The 17,604-nt window shown below is 32.0% G+C and overlaps 1 protein-coding gene across 1 annotated transcript in view; it reads right to left on the reverse strand.

Annotated features, from left to right (window-relative positions):
• Positions 1–17,604, reverse strand: part of Liprin-gamma — an 82,111-nt gene that overhangs the window by 37,303 nt on the left and 27,204 nt on the right. The window contains exons 3-8 of the mRNA XM_065513880.1: positions 10,313–11,197; positions 10,182–10,242; positions 6,231–6,424; positions 5,672–6,166; positions 5,436–5,597; positions 4,841–4,985 (exon numbers count right to left, since the gene is read on the reverse strand). Coding sequence (XP_065369952.1) covers positions 4,841–4,985; positions 5,436–5,597; positions 5,672–6,166; positions 6,231–6,424; positions 10,182–10,242; positions 10,313–11,197 — 1,942 coding nt within the window. The remainder of the gene's footprint in view (positions 1–4,840; positions 4,986–5,435; positions 5,598–5,671; positions 6,167–6,230; positions 6,425–10,181; positions 10,243–10,312; positions 11,198–17,604) is intronic.

Here is a 17,604-nt window from a genome sequence, read left to right on the forward strand (position 1 = left end):
ATACATATTGTTTAAATATCAGTTTAATTTATAATACAGTGCGTAACAATATTCATAATTTGTACAATATTCATTTGCGACCCAATAAATTATAAATATTGGGGCGGCTCTTATATTGGACATTTTCGATTTTTTGTACTCACAAGGTCTAAAATCGTATAACATTAATGTTAAACATTTAGTTGTGGTCAATCATTTAGCCATATTAGTTTAAATTTGAAATTTAAAAATATTCTGATATTTTTAACCCATTATAACATGATGAGTTTTAAAGCGGAATATTTTTGAATCTAATTAAGATATTGACTTTATTTTTTTTTGTAAGACAAACAATTAACTTATCTAAACAAAATAAGTTAGTTCGGAATAAATGTGGATCAAATTGTTCCTAATATTTGCAATCCTATTACAATTTTTATACAAATTTTAGTTTTAGAAACTTAATAAATATGTAATAAAAACTTTATTTATTAACAAAACTCAATGGAATTTTCAATGTTTTTTAAATGTATCATTCTTATTAAAAAAATGTAAAAAAGACTTCTCAAAGGCTCAGAGGGAATTCGTAAAAATTGGAGCGAAAATCACAAAAATGCCAATTGCCAATAGGGCTCACATTTTCATCGTAGCTGGGAAAATATTTTATGGTTAAATAGGTTTTCTGATCCCAGCTTTGGGATTTTAGAACATGTGGCCCAAAGTTGAAATTTTTATATAAAATACGTCAAATTACGAAGGGCGTAGGAGCGTCATAGTCGAAAAATAGGACACTTTGTTTATATCAAACTAGTTGAATGCTTCGCACGGTAGCATTTACTAATGTTAGTTCTACAAGTTCCTCCAACCCACATGCACAGGCAGGTTCTTATTTATTTGCAAATAAAATATCTAAATTTGTACTGCATACTTTAGGGTGCTTTTTTATTACAGTTGACTGGACTCCAAAAAAAAAAATCCGAGTTTTACCCGGAATTTTCGAATTTTTTTTCTTTACAAACCATCTCCTGAAAATTTCGAAACGAATAAAAAAAATCTGCCAAATCGCTCCAGCCGTTCTCACATGATATCATTACATACATGGACCATTTCAGTTTTATATATATATAGATAAAGATGCTTTACAGAAGCACATAAAATTTTTATATTTTCTTACAGAAAGTTTTTTTTATTAATAAAAAAAAGAGTTTCGTCACACCATAGACCGAAAATCTAAAATCTGGCTTCGTTACGATCTTCCGCAGAGAAAGTACTTAAAGTTTGCCAAATTTCAGCTTTCTATGTCATCGATAGCTTCAGAAAGTTGTGTAAAAGTAAAATCCTCCTAGAAAAAATTGTGAGTTATATGGAGAAACCGCTCCATTCACAGGCCGAAAATCAAAAATCTGGCTCCGTTACGATCTTCCGCTGAGAAATTATTTTAAGTATGTCAAATTTCAGCTTCCTATGTCATCAGATGGCTTCAGAAAGTTGCGGAAAGTGAATAGGACATACATACAAACATCCGGACATACTAAGAAATGGGGGCTTTCATGTCAAGTGATCCAACTTTTAAAATCGATGTCTTCTGATCAGGGTTAGACCTATAATAGTCAGACACAATTTTTAAACAAGATCGGTCAAGAACTCTCTGAGTTAGAGGGGGTCAAAATGTGACATTTTGGCCAAACATGTGTTTCTTCTCATCCATGTAACTTATTATCTATTGTTCTTAGCAAAATGTGACCCAAAGAGTTTAGATAGCTATTTCTTCAATTTTTGCAAAAAAATTTCTGGAAAAAAATAGTTTTTTCCGAAATCAAAAACATTTTTGAATTTTTTTTTGAACATGGGCCCTATTTTTCTTAAAAGAAAGCTTAGATATTTTTCCTTGAAGACCTATTTGATGCGAGTTCGGTATTTATGAATAAAAATGTTTTATAACTACAAACATACAATTTTTGACTTTTTTGCAAAATCAAAAACTTTGTTGAGGTGATTTTTTTTTTTCAAAATATAAATAGCGCTTTCCAAAAATATAAAAATCATTGAAATCAGATGGGAAAAATGGAATCACATTAAAAATTTTACATGTCGAAGGTATCTTTCCTTGAGCCCCCATAGCGTCGCCCCCGGAGCAATTGTATTTCCAAAAAAAAAAAATATTCTGTCCCACTGTGCATTGTTAGCTATGAGCTTTTCCCACTATATCCAATAACTAAGTGAGGATAAATAAAAGAGATGTGTTCCTTCAAAATGACATGTAAGTTATTAAAAACATAAACCGCGTTTAAAAGATGCCCCATCTATTATAAATTCCGCATTTTTAAGTCATACACACAATAAAAAAATTATGAATAATAACTAAATTTCCTTGAAATTCGCCAATTTCACATTGTTCCCCATGTTAACCCATAATAGTTTTAATATTTGAAGTTTACATTTTGAATGCTAATTTGGCGCCTATCTGAATTAAATAATTTCCTAATTTTTTGAAATTTCGGTAAAAAAAATACATGATTTAACGAGGTCCGAAAATTTGTACATTTTATTTAAATGTCTATGATTGAATGAAATACAAAACTGTTTTTAATTAGATTTTTTTCCACATTTAATTATTGATTTATATTGATTTAAAACTCGAAACATCAAATAAAATATGCAACCTCTAAACGTCATCTGATTTTATTCCAAATTCCAGCATTTGGTTTATAGCTGACAGATAACAATTTTAGACATTGGGAACTAAGTAGGTCAATAATATTCCACTTCTTTATTTATGTTTGTGTGTTGAAATGTACTTTTTTGATGCTCCCCAATAACTTAAGATATTTAACGAATATTTTGATCCAGAATATCCATATATGGGTTATAGAAAGTTCAATTTGAGAATATTTCTACCCAAAGTAAATTAAATGTAATGATAATTTATTATTGGAATCTATTTGAAAGGATTTCATAAATAATACCTCTCCAAAAGTACTGAAATATTAAAGCGCGTTTTTTTCCCGGTTCTTAATTAAAATTCACGGTAACACTGCTCCTGTCAATAGGAATCTGTCAGTTGGCTCCTGTCAAAATTTCAACAGTCTGCGTCATTTAGTTTGTGTTTGACAGCCATTGATAGCAGACTACCTTGTGACTTGAGGAGAAATTGGAAAAAAGTTGAATTTCGTCTGCTCATTAATCATAAAGACTAAGCTTGATAAATGTTATGTTAACTCAGCACCATCAATTTCAAAGGTAAAAAAAGTGGTTTACTGAATATCGATGTGCCGTACAAGAAGAGTTGAGGTCTCCACAGCCGAAACAATTGAAAAAAATTCACGGTAAGGTTTTGGCCGAGCGGATGTTGAAAATACGAGAGATTGTGGAAGCTATAGGCATCTCACATGGCTCAGTGGTTTCACTTGGATATGAGAAAGCTTTCCACAAAATGGATCACAATCGGGTGTATCCACAGAAAAAACTATTTCTTAAACCGTTTCAATTCAAATATTTGTCACATATTGAACTGGTTTTTTTGTGTTTCAATTACGAAAATTATCTATTCAATAATTTTTGTATTTGAAATTCAACCAATAACGAAAATTGTATATTCAATTGTCAAAATAATCAAATTCAAAACTCAATATTCAATAGAAAATATCAAGAAATTTTGTTTTTGAGCAAATGAATACTTGATTTAATTATGAAATAATTGAAACCAGTTCAATATGGGATAAATGTTTGAATTGAAATATAATTTTTTCTGTGTCAAAGGGTAAGTAGAAATGTCTCGTCGCAAGGAGAATTGACTCCAACGATGAAAAAAATACCTATTATGATGACCTCGAAAAAACTTATTTTCTGAAAGGGCGTAAAAATAAAAAAAAAAATTTCCAAAAACATCTGTGTTTTATTCAAAAAGGCATCGTCTTTTTGACCTACACTCGTATACTTCATGAAAAAAAGTTTAAAAAATATTTAGTAAAAAAAAATGTATGGAAAAATATTTGGGAAAAAATGTATCGTGAGAAAAAAATTATGAAAATATATTTTATGTGAAATGTAAAAAAATCGAGGTAGTCGTTATTTAAATAGCGATCGAAACAGGACTATACCGATATATAGATGTATTAATCATATTTTTAAGTTATTTGGGGGCATATTCAAGTTTATTTCAACATGTCTTTATCGACTACGACTTTATGTAAATATGAAAATGGAAATAGTAAATGGAATGACAAACCTTACCACTCATGATGAAGGGTATGCATACTTAATAAGTACGAAAGCCCCAAAAATTCAAGCATTTGAAAATTTTAAGTTTGAAAAATTTAATATTTTCCAAACAAAAAACATATGGCTTGAATTAATGTTTCCTTTTTACTGGAGAATGCTATTGAAATAAAGTGTAATACATTATAGTTTTGACTATAATTCAAGGCTTGAATTAAACTTGCTTTCAACTTGAATTCCAGTAGAAATGCATATTGGATATTGTATAATTTTTGTTACACACTGTAAGTCTTACAGGATATGTATTATTAAACTTTTTTTTATCTCATTCACATGCACTCACACATTTCAAATAAATACATATCGTCGCTATGCCAACAAAGGAGCTGTAATAACTCTATTAGTTATGTAATTAGAACATAATAATGTTGAATTTTACATGAATTTCATATAAAAAACTAAACAGTTTTGTTGTTAAACAATCCAAAGCTCCTTTTGTAGGCACAGCGACGATATATACATATATTAGTTTAAATAATCAGCAATCTACTAACCAATCTAATGATCAAAAGAACACAAACCAAAACCAAAACCAAAAAATATATATCTGTTGAAGTGTAATATCGCATAAACTATAATTTACCTGGCGGGTAGTATCAATGCATCAAATTCCGTTGATAAATGTCGTCGTATTATATTCTTTGAGGGTGGTATACCCAGTGCTGTTGCCATTGTGTCGCCCGAAAATGATGGTTCCAAAACAACTAATCCACCATGAACACCGCTATCTGTAATAGAATAAACAAAAGTAAAGTGTGGATATTAGCAAAAATAATAACACTGTGCTACAAAATACACATAATTTCAAAACACTGAGACAGTGTCCTAGTATACATTAATTTCACAAAAATCTTAAAACATTTGCTAAATAGTTTTCATAGTTTAAGGTTCTCTCTCTTGAGGACCTCATTAGGGATCTCATCATATAATTTGATCAATACATCTCTTAATTTAGCTGTATTTGTGACATGAATTTTGTGGGGATTTCGGAAAAAAGTAATTCTTGGTAATAGTTCTTACAATAGGTCAAAACTTTTTATTCTAGCTCAATTTTAATAATAAAATTTCTGAATAATACTTATAGGTGACTTAATTTTATATTAATTTGCCTTTGAAGACATTGATCTTTGTATCCTCTAGGCAATTTAAAAATTAATGTACAGACTCTAAGTACATACCTTTAAGATTATCAGCGTATTCGGCCAAATCTATGGAACGAGCCCAGCGTATAAAACGTTGATTGGTCCACACAATGGGATCGGTGTCAACATTTTCCGATTGTACACGACGCATAGCCAGGGTTTGTCGATCATATTTAACAATTCGTAAGACATGTATACCTACAACGAAACAAATATTCGATAACTTATTAAAACCCAATTCTCTGCATTATTCCTCTCCAAAAACTACCCACCATGCACAATGCTGGCTTGATGGAATTTTCTCGTAACACCTAAAAATTTCTCCAACTCCTTTTTGGACAGTGTGTCCAGCATACGGGCATCCACCAGCGAATGCAAAAAAGATTCAGCATATTGAGGCAAACCAATGTCCGGCAGCCATTCGGATGCCACCCAAGTATGACCCAATTGTGTAATCATGGGATAACGTACCATTTCCGGCCTTCTCTGCTCTTCAATAGCTAAGCGCAGCTTTTTGCGATGCATGGGATGTGCCAAACCCAGACCAGCTTCAAGCTCTATGTCATTTAATTCCAATAAAACTTTACCACTTTTAACATTCTCAGAGCAGCGGGTGCTGTATTGAGGCATGCCTAGAGCAACTTCTAGCCAGGCTAAAACTTGTGAGGCCCGCCATCTTTCCATGGGTATTTGAGAGGCTTCGCGTAATAAGCGTAACTTTTCGGCATAACCTTCTTCGGATAGAGGGCTCCAGGAGTAGTCATTATCTGGAAACGAATAGAAAGAGAGAAGACATGAATTTTACATAAATTTTATCAAATATTAAATTACATTCGGTGGCTCCATCTGCTGAGAGGGCTTTATTTTTATTTCTAGACCTAGCAAACACTCTAGATATACTGCCCCAAGTACCGCCACGTCCATTGCGAGCACCCAAAGCAGCACCACTCGATTTGGGTGCAAATTTCCGGGCCACTGCGCCAGGTCCATCAGAATCAACAGGAGAGCCCAACTGTTCCACAGATCTGAAAAATAGAAATATATAATAAGTACGACTAAATCAAACATTACCCTAAATGAGTTTTCATCTCAATTAAAAAACTGAGCTGACTTCAAGGAGCACATCTGTTTACAATTAACTCAGATGAAAATTTAAAAATTTTAAATAAGTTCGAACTCAATTTCTATAACAACACATTTTTTAACATTGTAATCTTTTAAGTGTAACTTTTACTAGAAATAGGTTCATTTTGGGTTGGATTTCAGACATTTTTAAATATATTTCTGAATTTTCTAATCGTATTTCAGATATTTCAGTAAATTCCAATTATATTACAGGAACTTCTAAATCTACTTCAAAAATTTTCAATTGCTTTTCAGAATTTTCTTTTTGTGTTTCAGTATTTCTTATTTATATATCAACAAGTAAGAGTGCTATATTTGGCTTTTGTGAACTAAATTCAGGTTATTTTTCTCATGTTGACCCATTTTATAGCGTTATAAAATTATACTTCAAAATTTTAAATATTTTTAGGTATACAAATTTAAATTTTTTTTTCCAGTTGTTTTCTTCATTTTTTGGGAAAAAAATTTTTTCGATTGTTATTTTAATTTTTTTTTAAATTTAATTTTTTTAAATTTTAAATTTTTTTTTTTTAAATTTTAAAAATTTTTTTTTTTGTATTTTCAATTTTTTTTTTTTGAAAAAAAAAATTCGGGTTAAAAATTTTTATTTCCGATTTTGACCCATTGTAGGTCCAACTTATATACGTCGTTGCAAATGTCTTTGAAATATCTATCATTAGATATCCATATTGTCTATATTAATGTCTTAGTAATCCAGATATAGGTCAAAAATCGAGGTTGTCTTGGTTTTTTCCTCATATCTCAGCCATTTGTGGACCGATTTTGCTGATTTTAAATAGCAAAATTCTCGAAAGCATGTCTGACAGAATTATTGAAGATTTGGATCCCGAAGATATCTGGGGTCTTCAGAAAATTGATTTCAACAGACAGACAGACGGACATGGCTTAATCGACTCCGCTATCTATAAGGATCCAGAATATTTATAGGGTCGGAAATGAAAAATGTAGAAATTACAAACGGAATGACAAATTTATATATACCCTTCTCACGAAGGTGAAGGGTATAAAAAAACAAGTAACAGTGTTATAATCGACTGTGCCGAATCTTACTTTAAGAAAAATTTAAAAACTATTTTTGTGGAAAAAATTTTTTGGTTAAAAAATTTTGGTAAAAAAAAATTTTTCCAAAAAAAAATTTTGGTAAAAAAAATGTGGTGAAAAAATTTTGTTGATGAAAAATAGGTGATCAAATCTGGGCATTCGTGATTTTTTGTTTATATTTGTGGGCTTTGGGTCATTTCGATTTTATATAGCAGTTGGACTATAGCCGATATATTGATATGAGGAGCCGCAGAACAAAAGGTACTTTTTTGAAAATTTAAAAATTTTGGGAAATTGATTTTTTCTAGAAGATTTCAACCCAAATATTATAAAAATACAAAAAAATTAATTTGTAAAAAAATTCAAAAAAGTACCTTCCTCATATATCAATCATGTATGTAAGTTATTTGGTGGCTTCGGAAAGTTGATTTCAACATACAGACGAGCATGGTCACCACTCATGGCGGAGGGTAACAAAAACCGGGGTAGTCGTGGTTATTTGCTTATATAACAGCCATTTGTGGATCAGTTTTCTATATTAAAAGGAGTATGATTTTAAAATTCGAGATTTACAGTAGATGTCTAATGTTTAGCTTCGAAAATTTCGAGTTTTGTACCAACATAGCGTCATATTCTGGAAGTTTTGCTTTACTTCTTTAATTTGAAAAAGCTTATCGGCTGCTGAAGCACACCGATTGCTCACTAAAGCTTATGGTGAATGTCTTCCATTGGTTTCAACGTGCGAGGGATGGATTGTGGTGCTCTTGACACGGAAGACAAAGATCGACCAGGCCAACCAAAAAAGTTTGAAGACCACGAATTGGTGGCATTACTATATGAAGATTGTTGTAAAACTCAACAAGAGCTTGCAATATAATTCAGGCAGCAATTTCAAAATGTTTGCGAGCATTAGAATCAATACAAAGGCAGAAAAATTGGGTACCATACGAATTAAAGCCGAGAGACCTTGAAAGAAGATTTTGCACGATCGAAATGATGTTTGAACGCTACAAAAGAAAATCATTTCCAAAGCATAATCATAACCCGAAGCGTAAGAGATCGTATGTGAAGCCCGATCAACCAGCCGAATCGACACCAAAGCCAAATATCCATGGCGCTCTGTAGTTGGTGGGACTAAAAGGGTCCTAACTATTATGAGCCGCTTAAATCCGGCCAGATATTAAAATTCCTGCTCAAAACTATTTAGAATAAAGTGGTTGGGATGTTTTGCTTCACCCGTTACATAATACCATGTCCCGTCTGCTATTTGTATCGATCGATACAGAACGCTCTCTCTGGGATACAGAATAGAGTATCCGAAATTGGCTTGATTCGTTCTTGACCTCAAAAGATGAGCAGTTCATTTGGCTACGAATTCATACTCATCCAATGTATTGTGTTGGAACTAGGAAAATAGGTAATGGGTGAGAGGAAAGAGGGAGTAGGGTTTGTAGAAATTCGATTTGAACTTTCCAACACTGAAAATTACAGGAATCACTTCAGCATGAAGTTAGTTCCACATACGTACAGTACGGCTAAAGAACGAATTTTTCCTATTGTGTGTTGTGCGAACCACTAGACAATCGATCACAAAGGGATGTGTTCTTCATAAGAAACGTGTATTACGTAAAAATCTTCGGGTATCAGAAACAATTTTCCTAATTTCATTAAAACACATTCCATTGTAGTACCGATAGAACAGTGAAACGCAGCACACATTGCGACTGTGCTCCAGCGATTCAATAGAGTTTGATATCCTACTGTCACCGATAATGACCTTCGCCCTCTTCTGTATGCGGTCGTGAAGCTCCAAAATAGACTTTGAAGCACTGGCCCATATATGGGAGTTGTATTTAATTTTCGGCCGGATATAGTGTAATGGTTATAATGATAAATTGCGGTACGTCATTACATTAACAATCTTCCAACATACAGGAAATACACCGGCACGGTATGAAGTGCTGAAAAGATTAGCTAGTGGACGAGGTAACCTGCTTTAAGGCCAGTGCTAGTATGTGAGATCAAACACTTTTTAGATCACAAGCTCGAAAGGATAAATAACTTTGGTTGAAAGGTGGACACGACTTAATCTAGTCCTTTATCTATAATGAATATATATAGATCTAAAGGACAATGAGCCTTCTTTGTCAGGCAAAATAAAATAAGAAATCTATATATATATAAAGGATTCGATTTTGGCCTTACTTATAATCACGCTCAAACGCGTCGATCGATTTCAGCCAAACTTAACACAAACCATAAACAATCGAAGCGTTTGAGCATAATATGGCGACATACGTAAGGCCAAAATCGTCTCCTTTTTTATGTATATACATATATATATATAGATTTCTAATTTCTTATAATTACAAACGGAATGAAAACTAATATACGAGTATGTATACACCCAAATTCTGAAATGCAATTGGAAAATTCTGAAATAAAAATGGAAGTTTCTGAAATACAAGTTGAAGTTTCTTAAATAGAATTAGAAATTTCTGAATTACAATAAAAAATTAAATTAGAAAACCTTAAAATGAAGCATTTAGTTTCAATATCAGAAAAATATAAATTTAATTTAGTTTAAAATTTTACCTTGAATAAGCTGCCGAGTTTAAGGGAGACAACGTGGGACTTCTTTCCTTAGGAGTGCCATCTGAAACATTTATAAGGATGCATATAATTTAAAAATAGTTTAGAGGACACCATTTTCTCTATAAACTTACACTGATACATATTTTGACTAGATACCAATGAAATACTATCCGGATCCACTGTAATACAGGGACCATTATCGGATATACCATCACTAAAGTTAATGTCCCCACCAGTACTCTCGCGATCACTGTTATTTCTCAGCACTGAATCATTCGAACATGAATTACGATCGCCGGCCGTATTACCCGAACTATTACTAAAGGCCGACAAAGAATTTGAATTGCCACGACCACTGTCATCATTACGATAATTCACCACACCAGCACTGCCCGAGGGCATTTGGTTTAACAGACCCGATGCCGCTGAAGGCGGTGTGAGTGGGGCAAAGGATAAAAGACTTTCTTGATCCGATAGACAGCCCGACATTTGTCTCTGTAATTGTTCTTGTAGTTTTTGCAGCTGCAAATCTCTAGCACTCAATTGCTGGGCCAAAGCCAACGACCGTTCAGCTTCATCTCTGGCCTGTTTCAATAGCTGCCATCGTTCACGCTCACGATCACCCGTTAACTTGGCATTGTTGCTTTCCGACTCTCGCACTCGATCCTGATAGTTACGTATAAAATCTCTTAGCTCCTGTTCTTTTTCCTGCAGTGAAACGCACAACTGCTTCACTTGACCCACTAATTCATTTTTATCACTTCGCAGTTTTTTCCTTTCAATACGCAGAGACATTAATTGATTTTTAGCCGTACGTAGTTCCTGCTCCAAGCGATCAATACGCTGTTGAGTGTTAGAACCACTGCCATCGGTTGATTGTCCATCGCCACAACTATTTGAATCGGAGAGATCGATGCCGCCCACGGCACCCTCAGGAGAATTTTCCAGCAGTTTGCGTAAACGATAAACCTCGGTAGTTAGTCGTTCGTTTTCTTCGCGTAATTTTGTGGGAGAATCTGTAAGGGAGGGGAAGAAGATGTTTAAGAACAATTTATTTAAAAGAGAATTTTTGAAAATACATTTAAACATAGGATTTTATAGCAATAAGCAAGCAGATTATTGATTATATTATTTAAAAATCTAGAATTATTGTTTATTTTTAGTTGTATAGTTACTTACATTTTATTTATTATTTCGTAATAATTCAATAATTTAAATTAATTAAAAGTTTCTTACATTTGCACGAGAAAACAAAACGAAAACCAAACAACAACTAAGTAGAATTTATATTTACCAACTATAATTCAGAAAATATGTAACTTAAGTAAAGTACTATTAACAAGAAATGAAGTTTGTTTTACTAATTGTACCCTACAAAACCATAGTGGGTCTATAAATTTCCATACATCTCTTATAAATGTTGGTATTGAGTTAAAATTTAGTACAAAGTAGTTTCAATTTAATAAAAACTATTTAAAACAAGTAAGAGAGCTATATTCGGCTGTGCCGAATCTTATATACCCTTCACCAAATTATACTTTAAAATAATTTTTTTTAAATATTTTTAGGTAAACAAAATTTAATTTTTTTTATATTGTTTTTCAAAAAATTTTTTTTTGGAATTGTTTTTTAATTTTTTTTAAAAAAAGTTTTTTTTTCAAATTTTTTAAAATTTTTTTTTTTGGAAAAAAATGTATGACAAAAAAAATTTTTTATGAAAAAAAAATTCGGGTCAAAAAATATTTTTCCCGATTTTGACCCATTGTAGGTCCAACTTACTATAGCCTTATCTACATCTTTGCAATGGACTTTGAAATATCTATCATTAGATATCATTATTATTAGATCAAAAATAGGTCAAAAATCGAGGTTGTCCCGGTTTTTTGCTCATATCTCCGTTATTTATGGACCGATTTTGCTGATTTTAAATAGCAAACTTCTCGAAAGCATGTCTGACAGAATTATTGAAGATTTGGATTCCGAAGATATCTGGGGTCTTCAGAAAATTGATTTCAACAGACAGACAGACGGACAGACAGACGGACATGGTCATATCGACTTCGCTATCTATAACGATCCAGAATATATATACTTTGTGAGGTCGCAAATGAAAAATGTAGAAATTACAAACGGAATGACAAACTTATATACTATACCTTGCCACTCATGGTGAAGGGTATAATAAGAATATTTTGCATTATCAATTTGAATTTAACGGTCTGTAATGGCTGCTTTCAACATTCATCATGTTTATAAACATTTCAACAATGTTGATAACACGCTGTTATTAACATTGTTTATAAATATGACAACATTAACTGTTAAAGCTGATAATATTAACATTAAAGCTGCTAAAAGCTCTAGATGATCATTGTGGATCTAGAACATTCTAGTTTTGTCCGTTAGATAATTCATGAAACTACTGTGCAGTTAGTATATGGTAGGCGCTATTAAAGTCAACTTCAACAATATTACCAGTGCATTCTTGTAAATTATAAAGTGTGTGTTTTGAAGAGAACGTATAAAAAGAGAGTAATCAATTCGCGCAACTTATAGATGGCAGTTTCATTGCAAAATTGTGTTCAGCGTTGAGGTTAATTAATAAACCAAATTGTAGCATATGGAGTAAGGAGTAACAGACCCTCCAGACTCCATCATCGGACCTTATTTCTTCAAAAATAAAGCCGAAGCTCGCAATCGCGCCATGATTAATGATTTCTTGATTAAAAATATGGTTCACATTGATCCGGACGAGATGTGGTATCAACAGCCATATGGTGACCGCAGCCATCGATTTGGCGATAATTTGATTTAGAGAAATTAATCTGTTAATTTGCATACAAGATCCAGCGTTTGGACACCTCTCGATTATTTTCTGTGAGGCTTCGTGAAGTCACTCGTTTCTGCTGATAAACCAGCATCCAAGATCATGCGATTGGACACCTCTTGATTATTTTCTGTGAGGCTTCGTGAAGTCACTGGTTTCTGCTGATAAACCAGCAACAATTTACGCTTTTAATACCAACATTGTTCGTGTTATTCCTGAAAAAGTGGCCCAAAATTGGACGTCCAGAATTCGCTTCGTCAAGAACAGCAGCGCACTATGTGTTCAAAAACCAAAATTGCGCCAAAAAAAAAGGGAGCTAGCATCATAAAACTTTGTGTTGCTAAAATAAGCATTTTAAAAAAGTTGTCAATAGACCCTCACTCAATTTTCTAATAAATTTCTGATTTTTTTTACCACTCAGCAGCTTGAGGACTTCATTTAAAAATTTAAACTTTCACAGGTTTTTATACCTACACCACCATAGTGGGGAGGGTATAATGCGTTTGTGCAGATGCGCCCAAAAATATTAGTCACACCCACCTTAAAGTATACCGATCGACTTAGAATCACTTTCTGAGTCGATTAAACGATGTCCGTCCGTCCGTCTGGCTGGTTGGCTAGCTGTCCATGTAAACCTTGTGCGCAGAGTACAGGTCGCAATTTTTAAGATATTTCGATAAAATTTGGTACATATAATTTTTCGGCCCAAGGACAAAGCCTATTGAAACTGACTGAAATCGGTCCATTATTTCACCTAGCCCCCATACAAATGTCCTCTCGAAATTGGACTTTATCGGTCATAAATCTTTAATTTATATATGTATCTACACAAATTTCGCTCCAAATAAGTTTTGTATATACAAAATTCATGAAACCAAATTTTGTGACGATCGATCCATAATTAGTCATAGCTCCCATATAGACCCGCTTCCGAAAATCACTTTAACGTGCATAAATCGCTTAAAAATGTTGGTATACACACAAAATTCAACATACTTAACTTTAATATAGACATAAATCACACGGCCTAATTTCATGGTGATCGGTCCATAATTGGTCATAGCCCCCATATAAGGCCCACTTCCGAAAATCACTCAAAAATATAAATTATTGAAATTTTAAAAGAAAAATGTTTTTGCTCTTTTACTAAGTGTAGGGTATTATATGGTCGGGCTTGACCGACCATACTTCCTTACTTGTTTTTCTTTAGATAAGTTAATTTTTTGTCTTACAAGAAATTTCAAGTCAATATCTCAATTTGATTCACTTTTAAAACTCAAAAGTTTCTGCGCCGCTGTCAGCAGGATCTACTTACACAATCTGTGCAAAACATGTCTTCCAAGCTGAGCCTGAGATGGATAGCGAGTGTGTGTGCAAACCTAGATTTCAGTAAATGAAATCAAAAACAACCTAGCAGTTCTGCATTAACTAGTAAAGTAGTCAATGTATCCCTTGTATACGGGCTGTGACACGAAGTCAAATGTAGGTTAATTGGTTCTTCATATATCCCAGTTAATCTAGAGTATAGTCAATTGTCACTTTAGTGACCTTAAGTAATCTAAGGTGTAGCCATTTTAAACAGTTTTATTTATTATACTTTAGAAAGTAAAGGCTCTTCCAATAAAGACTTCCGAACTTTGAGAATTGATTGCGTCCATATTTATAAAGTCTAATTGGTTGTCATTTATTCAGTTAGTTTTGCCAATTCTCCATGGGTGAATTACGATCAGGACAATTTTGTAACCTGTAGTGATCCTAATTGATAGGTAGGACAGTCACCCAGAACAGTTGGGACTTGTAAGCAACAAGTTGTGTGCAGGTAAATATGTATTTCATTTGCAGTAAATATATACATATATATTTTTTAACGTGGGTGGTACAACTTCATCTCCTTTTAATAAGTTTAAATGTTGGCATACTCATACTTAGGCTTGTAAGTAATAACTTTGTGCAACTAATTAATGAAGAAATGTAAATAAACCAAAATCCATACTTGCAGGAGAGAAAAAATAAACGACAGTGCGAAGAGAGTAAAAACGAAAAAAAGTAAGCAAATTACTTATGCCACCATAAACTCTAGTCAAAAGAAAAAAGAAATATTAAAACATGGCAACAACAAATTCTAGCAGTAATAGAGGAAAAGTTATAATTGCTAAAAGGTTGAAAAGAAAAAGGAGATTACAACATATTAAGGTTGCAACAGTTTTATGCGGTTAAAGCAAGGAATTCAAAGAAATTCCTAGAATTTTTATAATATTAATTTTTGATTTAAAATGCATAGAAATGAGAAAATATTTATAGAGTTGTAAATAAAACAATAAAATACATTAGTGATATTTACATCAGAAAAAGTGAAATTGTGTAAATGTTTTACTACTATTGACACTTATAAATTAAAAAATTAATAAAGTTGTGCAGTTTTTAGTTTTAAAGAATTTTTTGAACAGCTATGCAATTTAATAGTGTTGTTCACTTTATTAATTTAAGTGATTGCACTTAAATTAATAAAGTTGTGAAGTATTTATATTGATATAAGCTTTAATAAATTTAATTAAATATTTTTTTTTATTTAAATGTTATTTTTTTAGACACTCTACCATGAGTGGCAAAGGTATACATTAGACCGTCTCAGTTTTTATACTATTTTCGAAATTTCTTCATGAACATCGATTTTCTTAATCTACTCTAAAAACCAAGAATTTTGGTGTATAACACTTAAATATGGATGAACGGGAAGTGGTCTCTCAAATCGTTTTTTTTAGGCAAAATGCATTTTTTCCAAAAAATTAAAAAATCTTGATTTAGTAATTTGCTTCTAAGTCAAGCAATTCTTAACGGATTTGAACCTAATTACATGCAATAGAAATCTAATTAAATTTCCTAAATGTTTGTTAAAGCAAGATTGCCGTTTTGTTCGATGGTTTTTTATTTATAGCATTACAAACTCAGATTTTCAAATAAGAACTTATCATTTTTTTTAAATTTTTTGCTTACTTTTTCTTATATAAAAATTGAACGAGGTAAAATTTTTATATTCTGTAAATGCAGTATGGTAGGAAATTTTAAAATGAAGATTTTGATGTAAATAACAGTAGCATTCGGTTAAGAAAAATTGCAGTTTCAGTTAAAATTATGAAATTACTAAAGTTGTTTATTTGTAAATTTTGCATCAATTTCATAAATACATTAATATAAAGTAAGAAGAGATTGATGTTGGTTTTTTATTTTTTCAAATTTTTTAAAATTGTACTTTGGTTGCAGTTTGGATGCATTTTGGGAAAATGCTAAAAAGACTTGAATCTACACAGTTGGGCAGAATCAACATTTTTTGGAAATAAATCTGCCATTCTAAACGGCTGGTCCGATCGGGATAAAATTGACATGATAAAATTGCTATGAGGGCTCAAAGTAGGGTACCATCGATATGTAAAATTTTTAAACACGTTCCATTTCTTGTTTCCCATCTGATTTTTGGAAAGCGCTTGGCTAGGTCTTGAAAAACGTGTTTACGTGTGCTATTTATCTCTTATAATTTCCGAGTTATAGGCATTTTAAAATTGAAATTTTAAAATTTTGGTCCGCTTTTTTAAAAATATAGGTCGTACTTATGGACCGAATGGAGTCGATTTTTTTTTGTTAGTTAGACAACTAAATCGCCAATAACATACAAAAGATGTTAGAGCAATATCAATTATGGATCCACAAATAAACGATTTTCAATTTAAAAATTCAAAAAATAGTAGATTTTTGCTTTTTTTTTGGGCGAAAAGGTGACTTAACTCTTTGTTTGTTAAAAAAAACTTTCTTTAAGAACGTATAACAATTTTTTATGTTTCTGTAAAGTATGTTTACAGAGAACATTTTGATATAAAAAACATGTCCTATTTTTCTACTATGCTGTCCGTACGCCCATCGGAATTTGACCTATTTTTTATCAAAATTTCAAATTTGGACCACATGTTCTATAATCCCAAAGCTGGGATCAGAACACGGAAAGCAGCCTTGGAAACCTCGATGTGTTCCCTATTTAACCATAAAGTATTTTCCCAGCCCCGATGGAAATGTGGGCCCTATTGGTAAAAAATACCATTTTTGGGATTTTCGCTCCAATTTTTAGGAATTGTGGGATTCACTTTAACCGTCCTTCAAAAATATTACACTTTTAAAGCGGATGCCATTTCGTCCAAAAAAGTACAATTTTATCAAATTTGAAAAAATAAAAAATCAACATCAATATCTTCTTACTTTATTATGAAATTGAAGCCAATTTACAAATAAACAACTTTAGTCATTTCATCACTTCAACTAAAACTGCATTTTTTCTTAACAGAATGCTACTGTTATTTACATCAAAATCTACCATACTGCATTCACAGAATATAAAAATTGTTCCTCGTTCAATTTTTATAAAAGAAAAGGTAAGCAAAAATTAAAAAAAAATTATAAGTTTGTATTTGAAAATCTGAATTTGTAATGCTATGAATAAAAAACCATCGAACATAATGGCAATGTTACTTTAAGAAACATTTAGGAAATTTAATTAGCTTTCTAATGCATGTAATTAGGTTCAAATCCGTTATGAACTGCTTAAATTAG

Source organism: Calliphora vicina, chromosome 5, assembly GCF_958450345.1.
Source record: "Calliphora vicina chromosome 5, idCalVici1.1, whole genome shotgun sequence".
In the NCBI taxonomy this organism is placed as follows: Eukaryota; Metazoa; Arthropoda; class Insecta; order Diptera; family Calliphoridae; genus Calliphora; species Calliphora vicina.